This window comes from Rana temporaria, chromosome 1 (assembly GCF_905171775.1).
Source record: "Rana temporaria chromosome 1, aRanTem1.1, whole genome shotgun sequence".
Lineage (NCBI taxonomy): Eukaryota > Metazoa > Chordata > Amphibia > Anura > Ranidae > Rana > Rana temporaria.
This window is the reverse complement of record NC_053489.1, coordinates 634,185,950-634,202,656: the sequence shown is the minus strand read 5'-3', so window position 1 is coordinate 634,202,656 and position 16,707 is coordinate 634,185,950. Positions and strand designations below refer to the sequence as shown.

Here is a 16,707-nt window from a genome sequence, read left to right as displayed (position 1 = left end):
GTTCGGAGCATGCGTGTTTGTACTTTGGATTTTTCCCAACGGACTTGTGTACGCACGATCAGATAATCCGACGTCACACATTTGTTGTTGGAAAATTTGAAAGCATGCTATAAAACATTTGTTGTCGGAAATTCTGACAACAATTGTCTGATGGAGCTAACAAAACGGTCGGATTATCCGACAAAACTCTGCCATCACACATTTGTTGTCGGAAAATCCGATCGTATGTACGAGGCTTAAGTCTTCTAGGATGAATAACACCCAGGAAGGACATCATGAGAGGTGGCAAGAGCATCAGAATGTTGATTTGTCATTGTTCAATCACAGGTTGGTCTGGGTTCTGGCAAAGCTGCTTTGCTCAGCTGCAGTTTAGTCTGCAAAGTGTGCAGGACCTGGCTGCACTGTCTAGCAGGGTTTCTTGGATTACAAGACTGGTTGAACAGTACTGGGGATTTTTAGAAAGTTTCCCATGCATATATTTAACATGTGTGTTTAGCTTGGAGTTCAGCTTAATTAGCAATCTTTATTTCCACTCCACATTTAGGGACCTGTATCATCTCTGTTAAATTAATATTAATTTCAGTATATTGGTTATGTATATATGGGCAGGGATGGGATAAGAGATAGGCAGGAGAGATCACTACCATGGGTATTTTTGCAAGAAGTGGGGACAAAAAGGACAGGATGTGTAACCTATACCGCTGGAGTCGTTTACATCTTATATATATATATATACACACTTTAAAACAGTAACTGGTATTCCCATAGGGGAGATTGAAGCTTTTCTGAATCATCTGCTTCCTGTGTCAGATGCCAATAACCGATACATCATCAGAAAAATAGAGGACTACTTTAAGTGCAAGGATAGGACATCATTCCAAGTCCACCACTTCTAGACGCAACTACAAAATGAAGAAAAAAAAAAAAAAACACAATTATAAACTGTAATTGATGTAAGTGACAAGTTATGATTGACGATGAACCGATTAGATCATTCAGCCATTAAAAAGTAGAGAAAATATATGGACAGCCGCACTCCAGAAAAAACCTTGAAGGTTACCTTTATATGTAAAAGAACACTACAGCTGCAGCTGCATGTATCCCTCATTTTGCTGTGATTTGTAGTGTTTTTTACAAATAAAGGCAACCGTCAAGGTTGTCCATTTATTTTCTCTACTTTTGCCTTGTGCATTGCCGGCACCTGGGATTTTCTGAGAGGACATCGATAGATATATTATACCAATCTGGAGCGGAAACTTCATCTATCATTCAGCCATTACTACATTTTCTCAGCAAACTGTGGGGTCGATTTACTAAAACTGGAGAGTGCAAAATCTGGTGCAGCGTTGCATAGAAACCAATCAGCTTCCATTTTTTTGAATAAGCTGAAGTTCGAAGCGGATTGGCTACTATGCAACGCTGCACCAGATTTTGCCCTCTTCAGTTTTATTAACCACTTAAGACCCGAACCTTTAGGCAGGTAAAGGACCTGGACAGTTTTTGCAATTCGGCACTGCGTCGCTTTAACCGACAATTGCACGGTCGTGCGAAGTGGCTCCCAAACAAAATTGGCGTCCTTTTTTCCCCACAAACAGAGCTTTCTTTTGGTGGTATTTGATCACCTCTGCGGTTTTTATTTTTTGCGCTATAAACAAAAATAGAGTGACAATTTTGAAAAAAAAATGCTATATTTTTTACTTTTTGCTATAATAAATATCCCCCAAAAATATATTAAAAAAAGTTTTTTTCCTCAGTTTAGGCCGATACGTATTCTTCTACCTATTTTTGGTTAAAAAAAAAAAAAAAAAAAAATCGCAATAAGCGTTTATCTATTGGTTTGCACATAATTTTTATTTTTTTTATTTTTTATGGTTTGCACATAATTTATAGCGTTTACAAAATAGGGGATAGTTTTATTTAATTTGTATTATTTATTTATTTTTACTACCAATGGGAGTGATCAGCGATTTTTTTCATGACCGCGACATTATGGCGGACACATCGGACAATTTTGACACATTTTTGGGACCATTGTCATTTTCACAGCAAAAAATGCATTGTTTATTGTGAAAATGACAATTGCAGTTTGGGAGTTAACCACTAGGGGGCGCTGAAGGGGTCAAGTGTGACCTCATCTGTGTTTCTAACTGTAGGGGGGCGGGGCTGGACGTGTGACATCATTGATCGCGTTTCCCTATATCAGGGAACACACAATCAATGACAGCGCCACAGTGAAGAACGGGTAAGCTGTGTTTACACACAGCTCTGCCCGTTCTTCAGCTCCAGGGACCGATCGCGGGACTCCAGCGGCGATCGGGTCCGCGGGTCCCGCAGCGTCGGACCGGGTCGCGAGCACGTGCCTGCGACCCACGGCTGGGCATTTAAAAATTACGTACAGGTCCGTGCTTGTGCCCAGCCGTGCCATTCTGCCGACGTACATCTGCAGGAGGCGGTCCTTAAGTGGTTAAATCAACTTCTGTGGTTAATTTTTAAGACACAAGAATTAGAAAACAAGGGAGAATTCTGTTTGGGCATCAGCACCAAAATTGACGCCGATGACGCAAGATTCATGTACCTGTCAAAAACAAGTGCAGAAGACAAGCGGAGCCCAGCACCCAGAAGAAACCAGGTAGAAGATTGCTGGTGCCAGCGAAAGATGTTGGACCCTTGAAAGAAGGTAAGTATTACGGGGGCGAAATTCGCACTGGGGTTTTTCTTTTTTAGCAGCAAACATATAAAAGAAATTTAAGTATATAAAAATGTTTTTTTTTTTGTACAAATGTTTAAAATCCACAAAATGTATTAAAATATGGGCTTTGGTTATAAAGTTTCTTATCATAACCCATCGATCATATTAATAATAACAACAGCAACAACATGCAAAGAATAGCAGGTATACTCAAAGCAAGTTTTTGGCAGTAAGTGATCCTGCCCCAGACAAATGCCCCAACAGGTTTCGACCAAATAAGGCGTAGTCAGAGGGATAGGGTTATCTAAATACAAAAAGGTATATAAAACCACATAATATCACAAAGCTTAGAATTGTCCATATGGATACACAAGGTATAATTACTTCCAATGGATGGGGGGACAGCATTGAAACCAGAAACTTTCAACAAAGATTGTTCATCCAGATTGCTCTTAGGTCATTCTAGCCACCCACATGGCGTGGCCCGACGTGACTGGCTTGCAAGAAACCATGCTGGCAGCTCTAAAAAAAAATAAAAAAAAAATAATGGGAGGGAAATGGGCCACCTGTGGTAAACAATTCCCACCCCCCCATAAATTGTATAAATATCCATATAAAACACACATACTATATCTATCTATCTATCTATCTATCTATCTATCTATCTATCTATCTATATATATATATATATATATATACATATACACACACACACACAAACATATACACACAATCACTATGTGTGGCTAAAATAACCCAAGAGCAATCTAGATCAGGGGTCTCCAAAAATTTTAAACAAAGGGCCGGTTTATTGTCCTTCAGACTTTAGGAGGGCCGGGTTGTGGCCTGCAGAAGTAGAAATTGTCCTAGCATCAGTAAGCATCCCCACATTTGGTATGGGGGGGGGGGGGGGGGGGGGAAGAGCACTATTGTTGATATCCTAGGGAAGAATAGAGCCCTCATTTGTGTCGGTGGGAGAAATGGTGCTCCATTTTGGGTGTCAGATGGCATAATAGTGTCTTGCATCAGTGGGAGGAATAGTGCCCCAAGGGCCAGGTAAAGGCAAGCAAAGTGCCACATCTGGCCCTCGGGCAGCAGTTTGGAGACCACTGATCTAGATTAATCTCTATGTTAAAAGTTTCTGGTTTTAATGCCGTCTCCCATGCATTGGAAGCAATTATACCTTGTGTATCCATATGGACAATCCTAAGCTTCATGATATCATGTACAGTACCGGTACTTACAAGGTTTGACATAACTTTGTCTTTAAATAACACAGCCCCCCTGAAGAAGACAACTTATTTGGTCGAAACAAGTTGGTGCATTTGTCTGGGGCAGGATCACTTACTGTCAAAAACTTGCTTTGAGTATACCGGTTATTCTTTGCATGTTATCATTATGATTGATGGGTTATGATAAGAAACTTTGTAACCAGAGCTTATATTTTAATACCTTCCTGGATCTTAAACATTTGCACAATAAAATACCTTTTTATATATTTAAAATTTGTAAGATAATCTGTTTGCTGGGAGAAAAAAAAAACCCTGGGGGAATTTGCCCCTTTTTTGTAATACATTTTGGGGTGTGCAGTCTTTTTATCTCCATGTGTTTTTCTACATTTTAGTATTGCAGAGTTTATCTCCACTTTAAAATTGCAGCAGGCGCATCTCCTGCTTGTATGATGCCCAGCCTCCCCACAAGACCCACATTCTCTGGGCTTTGGGGTGTGTGAATCACACCTACTGCCTCCTCTGCGAGTCCAAATACTTTTGCATGAGAAAGTTACGAATAATGGGACTCATCAATAGCACTTGGTATTTTGCGCAGACCGTGTGGTTTCTTTGCTGTGCACTGTGGTTGGGACTGCAACACATGTAGTTTACACAGCATCTGGTTTACCATTTTGTATTCACATTTTGGCGAAGCTGTGGGTACAAGGCTGTAAAGACATGATGCCTGCAAAATGTTAATCACTGGGCTGGATTCAAGAAGCAAATTGCGCCTGTGTAACCATAGTTACACAGCGCAATTGCTTACTTCCCCCGGCGTAACGAATGCTCCCGATTCAGGAACCTTGTTACGCCGACTGCAGCCTAAGATATGCGCGGCATAAGGCTCTTATGCCCGCATATCTTAGGCTGCATTCTTGCGATGGCCGCTAGGTGGCGTTCAAGTTGTGCTCAGTGTATAGTATGCAAATTCCATACTAACGCCAATTCACAACGTTACGCGAGCCCTGCGTACGCAGTTTACGTTGTTTCCGTACGGCGGTTTTCGCGTAAGGCTGCCCCTGCTATTAGCAGGGGCAGCCAATGTTACGTATACCTGTCGTTCCCGCGTCGCGAAATTTCAAATTTACGTAGTTTGCGTAAGTGATTCGTGAAAGGCGCTGGACGCCATTCACGTTCACTTTGAAGCAAATGACGTCCTTGCGAAAGTTTCCCGATCGGCGCGGGAACGCTCCTAATTTAAATGATTCCCGCCCTACGGGATCATTTAAATTGCGCGCGCTTACGCCGGGCATTTTTCCGGCGCGCCCACGCAATTTACGGAGCTACTGCTCCATGAATCAAGGGCAGCGCAGAAAATTTGCGGGGGCGCAGGGCAAAAACGTTGCCCTGCGCCTCCGTAAAAAAAGCGCAAATCTACCTGAATCCAGCCCACTGTGGGCATTACTGGCAGTGATGTGCTGGCTCACCTCAATCCTCCTTCAGATGAATGCAGAGAGAAAAAAAAATGCATAGACCCCTTTGTCCCTCTAGCTTTAAGGCAGAAAGCTCAAGATAAAGTAGCTGTTAAAATAAAGTCAGAAAGCAGCATAGTAGGCTAGGGAAAGGGGTACAAAAATATAGATCGCAGAAAACTAGAATTCTGCTTTAATATACAAATACATATATAATATTATTATTATCATCATCATCATCATCATCGCCTTACCTTGTGTGTGCTCATCCAAGCAGTGAGACCAGCATGACAAAACCCATAAACTGTGTAAACAGTATCAGTGGGGTAAAATATGACCACACCGGCCATAAGGAAACATTGACACTGATAGGAAACAAAAAGAAAACTTAGTGACACTTGCAACACATGTTGAAAAGGGTAACTACTCATCCAAACACCCTTGGCCTTCAACTAAATTATAGATATCATTATGAACTGTAATTAGGCACCAACCATGATCACAAACAAGATATTTCAGCTGTAAAGGTTATTAAAATTACATAGTAGGTGAGGCTGAAAAAAGACAAATCCATCAAGTCCAACCTGTGTGTGTGATTATATGTCAGTATTACTTTGTATATCTCTGCATGTTGTGGTCGTTCAGGTGTTCATCTAATAGTTTTTTTAAATGATCAATGCTCCCCATTGAAACCACCGCCTGTGGAAGGGAATTCCACATCCTAACCGCTCTTACAGTAAAGATCCCTCTACGCAGTTTAAGAGTAAACCGCTTTTCTTCGAATTTTAGTGAATGGGTGCGTGTCTTCTTAAATTCCCTTTCGTGGAAGATTTTTATCCCCATTGTGGGGTCACCAGTATGGTATTTGTACATTGGAATCATATCCCCTCTCAAGCGTCTCTTCTCCAGATAGAACAAGTTCAGTGCTGGCAAACTTTCCTCATAACTAATATCCTCCAGACCCTTTATTAGCTTTGTTGCCCTTCTTTGTACTCGTTTCATTTCCAGTACATCCTTCCTTAGGACTGGTATCCAGAACTGGACAGCATATTCCAGGTGCGGCCAGACCAGAGTCTTGTAGAGTGGGAGAATTATCGTTTTATCTCTGGAGTGAATCCTCTTTTTAATGTATGCCAATATTCTGTTTGCTTTGCTCGCAGCAGCTTAGCATTGCATGACATTGCAGAGCCAATCTACTAGGACCCCGGGGTCCTTTTACAGCCTAGATTTAGCCCCAGGAGGTTCTCCCCCTCAGTGTATAGATTGCATTCATATTCTTGCTACCCAAATGCATTATTTTACATTTTTCCACATTAAACCTCATTTGCCATGTAGTTGCCCACCACATTAATTTGTTCAGATCTTATTATTATTTCCCTGCATAACTTTGTATCGTCCGCAAATACAGAGATTGAACTGTTTTTACCATCCTCCAGGTCATTTATGAATAAATTAAATAGGACTGGTCCCAGCACAGAACCCTGCAGGACCCCACTTTCCACCCTGGACCATTCCGAGTACTCCCCATTTATCACCACCTTCTGAACTCGCCCTTGTAGCCAGTTTTCAAGCCATGTACTCACCCTATGGTCCATGCCAACAGACCTTACTTTGTACAGTAAACATATATGGGGAGCTGTATAAAATGCTTTTGGAAAATCCAGATACACCACATCTACGGGCCTTCCTTTATCTAGATGGCAACTCACCTCCTCATTAAAGGTCAATAGATTGGTTTGGCAAGAACAATTCTTCATGAACCCATGCCGATTATGGCTTAATGATACAGTTGCCATTGCTAAAATCTTGTATATAGTCCCTAATCATCCCGTCCAAGAGCTTGCATACTATTGATGTTAGGCCAGTGATGGCAAACCTTGGCACTCCAGATGTTTTGGAACTACATTACCTATAATGCGTGCCAAGGTTCATCATCACTGTGTTAACTGGTCTGTAATTTCCAGGGACGTATCTTAGCCCTTTTCTAAATATTGGTGCTACATTGGCTTTTCTCCAATCAGCTGGTACCATTCCAGTTAGTAGATTGTTCATAAAAATTAGAAACAATGGTCTGGCAATTACTTAACTGAGCTCCTTAAGGTCCCTCGGGTGAAAGTCATCTGGTCCCGGTGACTTATTAATGTTAGACTTGAAAAACGTATTTCTAATTCAAGTCTGTATCCAATTAGCCATGAGGGTGCTTCATGTGATGTGTCATGAGGATAAACACTGCAGGTTTGGTTACTAAAGCCCCCCCCCCCCCCCCCCCCGATTCCCTTGTGAAAACCAAGGAAAACAATAAATTCAATACCTTCGTCATCTCTCCATTTTACTAACCAGATTCCCTTCATAATTCTTTATGGGACCAATAGGATCTGACCTCCCTTTCTTACCATTTATGCACTTAAAGAATTTCTTGGGATCTTTCTTATTCTCCTCCACTATGTGCCTTTCGTGTTCTAGACTTAGCCACCTAATTGCACCCTTACATTTCTTGTTGCATTCTTTGTAAAGTTGGAATGCTGATGATGATCTCTCAGCCTTGTATTTTTTGAAGGCCTTCTCCTTTGCTTTTATATGCATTTTTACGTTGGAGTTAAGCCACCCAGGACTTTTAAATGTATTTCCCATTGGGATGCACTGGCTAATTCCATTATTTAATATGCTCTTAAAGCATACCGATTTCTCCTCCGTGTTCTTTGTTTCTAAGATTTTATCCCAATTTGTATCTTCTAGCAACACTTAGTTTAGTATAGTTGGCTCTTTTGAAATTCAGTGTCTTTGTATTCCCCTTATGTTTCCTATTAGTGTGATTTATACTGAAACCAATCGACCTGTGATCACCGTTTCCTAAAATTGCCCCATATTTCAACATCTGTTATCAAGTATGTATTGTTGATAATCAGTAGGTCTAGTAACGCTTTATTTCTAGTTGATGCGTTTACCATCTGACCCATGAAATTGTCCTGCAAGACATTTTGGACCTGGCGAGTCTTAGATGAATGCGTGGTTCCTTCCGCCCAGTCTATGTCTGGATAATTAAAATCTCCCATTATGATGACACTTCCCATCCTTGCCGCTAATCCAAATTGTGATAGGAGGTCCGCCTCCGCCCTCTGGTAAGGGGGCCTACAGAATACTCCCAGTATTACTTCCCCCTTAGTCTCACCCCTTTGCAGCTCTACCCATAAGGATTCCATCTCTTCCCTTGCTCCATTATTGATGTCAATTCCTTTTAAATATGTCCGTACATAAGTCAACATTTATTTTTGTAAATGCAAAAGCCAACTCCCACCAGATATAACAAAAAGCACACTTTATGGCCCCTTGACGCGGATAAAAAAAATATGCATTTTTTTTGTTTTGTTTTTAAGGTTCTGAACACAGGTGCATTGTGGTCTATTGGACAATGCACACAGCTGTGTATCCCTAAATTCCCTAATGCAGTGATGCATTCACAGTTGTAGAAAAAGAAAAGAAAATTTTACATTTGCTTGCAGTAATTTACAGGTGTGCACATGCCCACAGAAGTACACACAAGTATATACATATCAATTGAAACACTGGCAACTTGAAGAGGATGAAGATGGATTTTATGCATGTATATGCAAGGTAGTGTCGCAACATAACTTGCGGTATTTACTCAGGAAGTTTCTGCCAGCAAGATCACTTGTATAAACTTCAGTAAATTATTAAGTTCATGTGCAAGAGGCCTAATCCAGTGTTCATTCAATTTGTTTTTATATTTGAAACTGTACAGCAGCACTCAGATTAGAGGGAGGGAGGGTCTGGAATTAGAACCAATTAGGGCTTTATTGCTCTGCTTATTTACAGAAGAGTACACATGGTTGAGCAGACTGCTGATACACTGGCTAATCGTAAACTGGAAGGATTTAAAAAAAAAAATATGTAATAGTTTTTTCTTTTTTGGTCAGGCTAGGGTGCATTCTAGACCCTGCTGTATGTAGCAATAACTAATTGCTTATTAAGGTATACACATGCATAGAAACTCACCATACTGCAGCTACTAGGAATGTAAGAATTGCAACCGGTACAAGCCCCGGATACTTGGCGTCATAATCACAAATCCCACGATACCATTCCAAATAAACGATGCAATAAAGAGCAACGGACATACTGACAACCAGAGACACTGCGCCCACAAGAAGCCATGTACTACAAGACAAAGAACAGTTGTTATTTAATTGCACATATGTCAAAAATAAAACATTTTACAGATTTACTAAATTTACAAATGTCTTCTTGCAGAGTAAAACAGCATTTCTATGTTCAGTGAGGCCTTCTTCAATAGTAACTATTAGTTTGTAAGCTAATGTGCTACTACAAAGCTCTTTATGTGCATACTGTGAGGCTCTGAAATGGAGAGGCTAAAATGACCTTCATATGGATATTATGGTTCGATAATCAAAAGCAATGCATCACCTTGGATAATGCTCCAATCATGAACCCCATGGGACAACAGTGAGAACCCCCCCAGTAAGTGTAGGCACCTTTAAATTACACAAAGATTCTCTTACATAAAATTGAAGTTGGATCCTTGACACTTTTAAAATCGGTTTTAATGTTATGTATATTGTAATTATAGAAACATTGTATTTTTGAAATAATGTAGACAGACAGCAGTTCAAAACTTTCAGAGATTCTAGCCCTTCCCTACTCTATTCAAAACTAAAAAGGAGATGAAGAAGCAACCATCTCTTTAGGGAAGTAGAAGGAGGCAGTGCCTCTCCTTTACGCCATTTAGCTTTGTAGGCCTAAAGCCACGTACACACGACCATTTTTCATGTCATGGAAAAAAACAATGTTTTTCTCGATGTGATTCTTGTCAAGCCTGCCTTGCATACTCACGATCGTGGAAAGAAAAATGCTCGAGCAAATCGTGGTGATGTACAACAGGTACGACTGCTCAATAACAGGGGAAGTTCCATTCGAATGGCGCCACCCTTTGAGCTGATTATGCAAATTTCCCTTCTCATAACTTGCTTCTGAGCATGCGCGTTTTTTTCCCCGTCGTTAAAGCCTACACATAGACGTTTTTCACGACGAGAAAAACGACAAGAAAAAATAGAGCATGTTCAAAATTTTTCATGCCCATTTTTCTCGTCGAGAAAAATGCTCTGGAGCATACACACGATCGTTTTTAACAACCAATTTAAAAAATGGCACTTTTCTCGCCATGAAAACCGGTCGTGTGTACGCGGCATTACTTTAGATCCTGATATTCATGTCTGTACAACACAGTAGTAAACCAAGGATCCTGCAGCACCAGACTCGCATGCATTTATAGATGCAAAAAAAAAAAAAGGTAAATCATTTTTTTTTATGCAATTCGAAAAGCAATAAAAAAACAAAAACAAAAAACAAACACGTGTATAAAAAAAACCTCATCACAAATAAAAATAAAAACATATCACAGTACATGATTATACGTGTTGTTTAATCCAAACATTCATTTTTATCACCAACACACAGCAGTAACTAGGGGTGCAACGGATCGTGCCCGATCCGAACGGGTCGACCTGTTCGGATCGGAACAGTATGCGATTCGCGGAACGCACCGCCGCCGCGGCCTTAGGAAAGACCGCAGCTTCGGCCTAGCTCCGGAGCGGTCGGCCATCTTGGTACACTCGGCGGCGGTGCGCGCTGACGTCATCACCCCTCCCTCTGCTCGTGGATTTTTTCTATTTTGCAAGAGCGTGCTGCGCCGCTGACTGCATGTAACCTGGAGACGGACCGAGTACATCAGTACAGTGAGTTGGCTAATGGCTTAATAGCCATTAGCCAACTCACTGTACTGATGTACTCGGTCTAGAAAAACAGTAACACTGTAATTACCATTTTTGCCACTGTAATAATAGTCATAGCCAACATTGCCCCCACACTAGTAAACAGTAACACTGTGTGTATAGCCATTTTTCCCACTGTAATCAGTGGGAAAAATGGCTATACACACAGTGTTACTGTTTACTAGTGTGGGGGCAATGTTGGCTATGACTATTATTACAGTGGCAAAAATGACAATTACAGTGTTACTGTTTTACTAGTGTGGGGGCAATGTTGGCTATTAATATTAGCCATAGCCAACATTGCCCCCACACTAGTAAAACAGTAACACTGTAATTGCCATTTTTCCCACTGTAATGGTCCCAAAATTGTCCGATGTGTCCGCCATAATGTCGCGGTCACGAAAAAAAAACGCTGATTGCCGGCATTAGTAGTAAAAAAAAAAAAATATTAATAAAAAAAAAATATTAATAAAAAATGTAAAAAGACAAAACTTTTGTTTGTCTTGTGTTTTTTTTTTTTTTTTTTTTACTGATCTGAAAATGATCCGATCCGTGACTCCTGATCCGAGGATCGATCCGATCCGTGAGTTTTTTGATCCGTTGCACCCCTAGCAGTAACTATGATATGTATAGTGCTATTCACACAAAACCTCTTACCAGCCTTCTTGTAAGTTCAGATGGACAGCCGGCAGGAAGTCAACATAGTGCGTTACAGCAACTGCCGCCAATATCCAAAACACGGAATGGATGTTTATTCTTGGAAGAGGTTTTTGTTTTTTCTTTTCATTTTCGTCATCATCTAGAAGTTAAATGACAATTAAATAATAACTACAATGTTTTCAACTAAAAACAAAAATTCCAGCGCAACAAAACCGCATCCTTGCAGTGTAAATTTAATTTTCATGAGCAACCAGTGCAGAGGAGTGACCGTAATACAGGATGAGCCCAAATCAATGGTTCTCCTGAACTTTCATCCTAGAGAATAGAACAATTCATAAAATGATGCAACAATTTGCTTTAACAGGAGATACAGGAATGACGTTCTGGAGAAAATTCCAGAAGTCAACTGAACCAGTCTGGGGAGCAACCAAGAGGCCTCCCAATACTAACGCTGAAGCAGCTGCAGATATCCAAAGTAAATACAGTGGAACGTCGGATTGCGAGTAACGCGGTTAACAAGCGTTTCGCAATACGAGCAATATATATTTTTTTAAATCGTAACTCGGTTTGCGAGTGTTGTCTCGTAAAACAAGCATGATTCAGGCCAAAGCGGCGTGCAGTACCGTGTTTGGCCTGAGGTGGGGGGGCGCCGGTGCGGAGCAGAGCCCGGCTGACCTCGGCAAAGGAGTCTTTCCGAGGTCAGTCGTGTTGTCCTCAGGCCTTTCCAGCCCCTTCCGAGGCTCTCTAGCGCCCCACCGCCTATGGCCGCATGTGGTATTGCATGCCATTGAAGTCAATGCAGAACAAATTATTTTCGTTTCCATTGACTTCAATGGGGAAACTCTCTTTGATATGTGAGTATTTGGATTACGAGCATTCTCCTGGAACGGATTATGCTCGTAATCCGAGGTTCCAGTGTATGGGAGAAACCATCCATGGGACAGATAAAACCTGGGCACGGCACATAGCCAAGCTTTTGTGGAAGAATGATGCGAAGAAAAACACTACTGAATAGTAGTCATGTCAAATCCACATTTGGAAATCCACAAATCCTCCTTTGACACAGCAGACCAACACCAGCAGATGACATGGCACCTCTAATCATCACAGACTGTGGAAAATTTAGCTATATACAGTGAATGTTAAAAAAAAAAAAAAAAAAAACCCTCGCAAATCACTGTAAAAAACGCAGTACTTGCGTTTTGTATGTGGGTCCATTGAAATCTATTACATGCAAAACGCTGCATTTTGCGGGGAAAAAGTCCCTGATCCTTTCCAAAAATACAATGATGTGAACGTGTTCCATAGGAACCCATGTTAACATCACGTGTGGAAGTAAACAAAGCTGAGGACGTGGCTGGAAAGGCAGAGAGAGTTTATTTTTATTTTTTTATCTCGGCCTTTCCAGCCTGAAGGAGAGATGTGAGGTCTCATTGACCCCGCATCTCTCCATAAAGAGGACCTGTCATGCACCATTCCTATTACATGGGATTCTTACATTCCTTGTAATAGGAATTAAAGTGATCAAAAACATTTCTTTTTTAAAGAGAAAGTGTCAAAATAAAAGTTAAAGAATAAGAAAATAAAAAAAATAAAAATTGACGGCGTCCCCGTGTTTAGAAGCGAACACATATGTCAGTCAAGTCCACATATGTAAACGCCATTCAAATCACACATGTGAGGTATCGCCGCGTTAGAGCAAAAGCAACAATTATATAAAAAAAATTAAAGCATCACCTATGTAGATTCTTAAAGCGGAGGTTCACACAAAAAGTGAACCTCCGCTTTTTGGATCCCTCCCCCCTCCGGTGTCACATTTGGCATCTTTCAGGGGGGAGGTGGGTGCAGATACCTGTCTGAGACAGGTATTTGCACCACTTCCGGGTTTGGATCCCCACGGGGCAATCCAGCCTGTGACATCACCCCCCCCCCCCCCCTTTCTTCTGGGAAACACTGCTCCCAGGAAAGAGCGGGGACCAGTGACGGCACGCCGCGATCCTCACGCATGCGCAGTAGGGAATCGGGCAGTGAAGCCGCAAGGCAGGGCGCACGCTGTGATCACAGATCAGCTGACAGCATGAGGAGAAAAAAAGCCGATCACCAGCTTTTATGCAAGGCACAATGGTTTACGCAAAGTACATCAGTCCCGAAGGAAAGAGGCACATCCGTTTCATCAGCGCCCACAGTGCAAAACAGTGCCAACGATCAATGCCCACCAGTGGTGCCAATCAGTGCCTCATCAGTGCCACCTAGGAGTCACGCCTATCAGTGTCACCTACCAGTGCCCTTGACTGCCACCCATCAGTGCCACCTTTTCGGTGCCCATCAGTGCCACCTCATCAGCATACATCAATGAAGGAGAAAAATTACCTGTTTGCAAAATGTTATGACAAAATATAAAACGGTTTTGTATTTAAAAAAAAAAATTGGTCTTTTTTTTTTTTTTTTTACAAAAAATAAAAAAACGCAGAGGTGATCAAATACCACACCCGTGCGGGCGCGCTCCTGATGCTGAGTCCGTAGACAAAGACAGCAGGACTCGGCCCCGCCCCTCGGCACCTGTATTATTGAATTTGATTGACAGCAGCGAGAGCCAATGGCTGAGCTGCTATTAATCTATTCATTCAAGACACTGGCCAGAGCTGGCGTGCTCGTTCCCATTGTGGGAATTTCAGGGCTCAGCTAAGTATAAGGGGGGGGTCGGGGGCGTGCAGCACAGGAGGTTTTTCACCTTATTGCATAGAATAAATAAGGTGAAAAACAGCGAGGGTTTGCAACTCCTTTAACCACTTGCTGCCTGCCTAACGTACATTTGCGTCGGCAGAATGGCACGGGCAGGCAAAGCAATGTACCTGTACATTGCTTTGAGACTGCCGCCTAGCGCACCCGCTGCAAGCTACGTGACCATGCCCATGGGGCTTGCGGACTCGATGTCCGCCGGTGTCCCACGATCATGTCACGGAGCGGCAGAATGGGGAGATGCCTATGTAAACAAGGCATTTCCCTGTTCTGCCCAGTGACAGGACAGTGATGTACTGCTCTTTGTCATCAGGAGCAGTGATTACTGTCATGTCACTTGTATCCCAGCCCCCCGACAGTTAGAATCACTCCCTAGGACACACTTAACCCCTTCCTCAGCCCCTAGTGTTTAACCCTTTCGAAGCATTTTTATAGCACTGTTCGCTGTATAAATGACAAGGGTCCCAAAATAGTGTCAAAGGTGTCCGATGCGTCCACCGCAATATCGCAGTCACAATAAAAAAGCCATAAAACTAACCCCTACTTTGTAGACACTAGAACAACTTTTGCGCAAACCAATCAATATACGCTTAGTGCGATTTTTTTTTTACCACAAATATGTAGAAGAATATGTAACGGCTTAAACTGAGGAAACATAATATATATATATATATATATATATATATATATATATTTTTTTTTTTTTTTTGGGGGGGGGGATATTTATTATAGCAAAAAGTAAAAAATATTGCTTTTTTTTTTATTGTCGCTCTTTTTTGGTTTATAGAGCAAAAAATAAAAACCGCAGAGGTGATCAAATACCACCAAAAGAAAGTTCTATTTGTGGGAAAAAAAAGGACAATTTTGTTTGGGAGCCACGTCGCATGACTGCGCCAATTGTCAGTTAAAGCGAGGGTTCACCCCAAAAAAAATAATTTAACATTACATTCAGCCAAGTTGTCAGAATGACAATCGGCTGTTTTTTTTATTTTATCCCCGTACATACCGTATTTTCACCGCCGCTTCCAGGTATGTCTTGTGCGGGACTGGGCATTCCTAATTGATTGACAGGCTTCCGAGCGTCGCATACAGCGCGTCACGAGTTTCCGAAAGAAGCCGAACGTCGGTGCGCAGGCGCCGTATAGAGCCGACTCGCAGTCCGGCTTCTTTCGGCAACTCGTGACGCGCAGTATGCGACGCTCGGAAGCCTGTCAATCAATTAGGAATGCCCAGTCCCGCAGAAGACATACCCGGAAGCGGCGGTGAAAATACGGTATGTACGGGGATAAAATAAAAAAAAAAAAAACAGCCGATTGTCATTCTGACAACTTGGCTGAATGTAATGTTAAAAAATTTTTTTTAGGTGAACCCCCGCTTTAAAAAGGTGCAGTGCCGAATCACAAAAAATGGCCTGGTCATTGGGCAGCCAATTCTTCCAGGGCTGATCCATGTGAACAAGACGTAGTGCCGGCACAGACAGCAATCAAAACCTGACAGGGGTTCTAATCCTTCTCCTCTCCGTACAATACTAAAATAAAATGTTTTAAACTGAGAGTTTAACCAGCCAGCAATGCATAGCAGAAAAATAGATAATGTGCTCTTTATATTCTACCAAACACATATATCCAATGAGATTCCCACCCCAATAATTGCAGAACTGGCCCTGTGAGACCCATGGTGTGAGCACTACAAGTCCCAGCAGTGTCAGAGCTCCCAGTCATAGTAAGGAGGGAGAGTGTACACACCGGCCTCTGTCACACCGGCTTCTGTCACCCCGACCTCCCACCGGAAGGACTCGGCAAACCGACGCCGCACATTCTCTAATTCCTTTCCCTCCAACGAGGCCGCCATCTTTGTGGAGTGAGTTCCCGGAAGTGACGTGTGGGTGAGCGCGGTGTCGGCGATGGTCCCCATGGAAACCGGACGCGGAGCGGGTGGGAGGAGACCTGTGTGCTGGTGATCAGAGAGGAGGAGGTCACTTACCGTTCTGATTACAGGACATACAGTGCAGCTCGCTCCATGGAGATTGTTTTATATGGAACTAACTAAACTGCATTATCATTATAATCACTACTGTCAGGGAATACAGTTATCATAGTGGCCAACCACTGCTCACATAATACCCACCA

General features: G+C 42.1%; 1 protein-coding gene across 2 annotated transcripts; it reads right to left on the bottom strand.

Annotated features, from left to right (window-relative positions):
- Positions 1–335: 335 nt before the first annotated feature.
- TMEM128 (transmembrane protein 128) lies at positions 336–16,463 on the bottom strand. Of its 2 annotated transcripts, none has more exons than XM_040335420.1 (5): positions 16,324–16,463; positions 11,837–11,978; positions 9,387–9,548; positions 5,627–5,737; positions 336–902 (listed from the first exon to the last, which is right to left on the bottom strand). In XM_040335420.1, exons 1-4 carry the CDS (start codon positions 16,427–16,429, stop codon positions 5,638–5,640), a joined length of 510 nt encoding a protein of 169 aa, XP_040191354.1. In that variant the 5' UTR covers positions 16,430–16,463; the 3' UTR covers positions 336–902; positions 5,627–5,637. The 2 variants fall into 2 exon arrangements, with proteins under 2 accessions (XP_040191354.1, XP_040191355.1); XM_040335421.1 differs by having other exon boundaries at positions 16,339–16,463.
- Positions 16,464–16,707: the final 244 nt, after the last annotated feature.

Bases quoted from the DNA above. Each gene is read 5' to 3' on its own strand.
- TMEM128 (XM_040335420.1), bottom strand. From the start codon at position 16,429: ATGGCGGCCTCGTTGGAGGGAAAGGAATTAGAGAATGTGCGGCGTCGG. The intron at 11,979-16,323 runs GTGTGTACACTC...TTTAACTTCTAG, and splicing joins AGCCGGTGTGACAGAGGCCG to ATGATGACGAAAATGAAAAG. The intron at 5,738-9,386 runs GTGAGTTTCTAT...GTTTCCTATCAG, and splicing joins TTCCTAGTAGCTGCAGTATG to TGTCAATGTTTCCTTATGGC.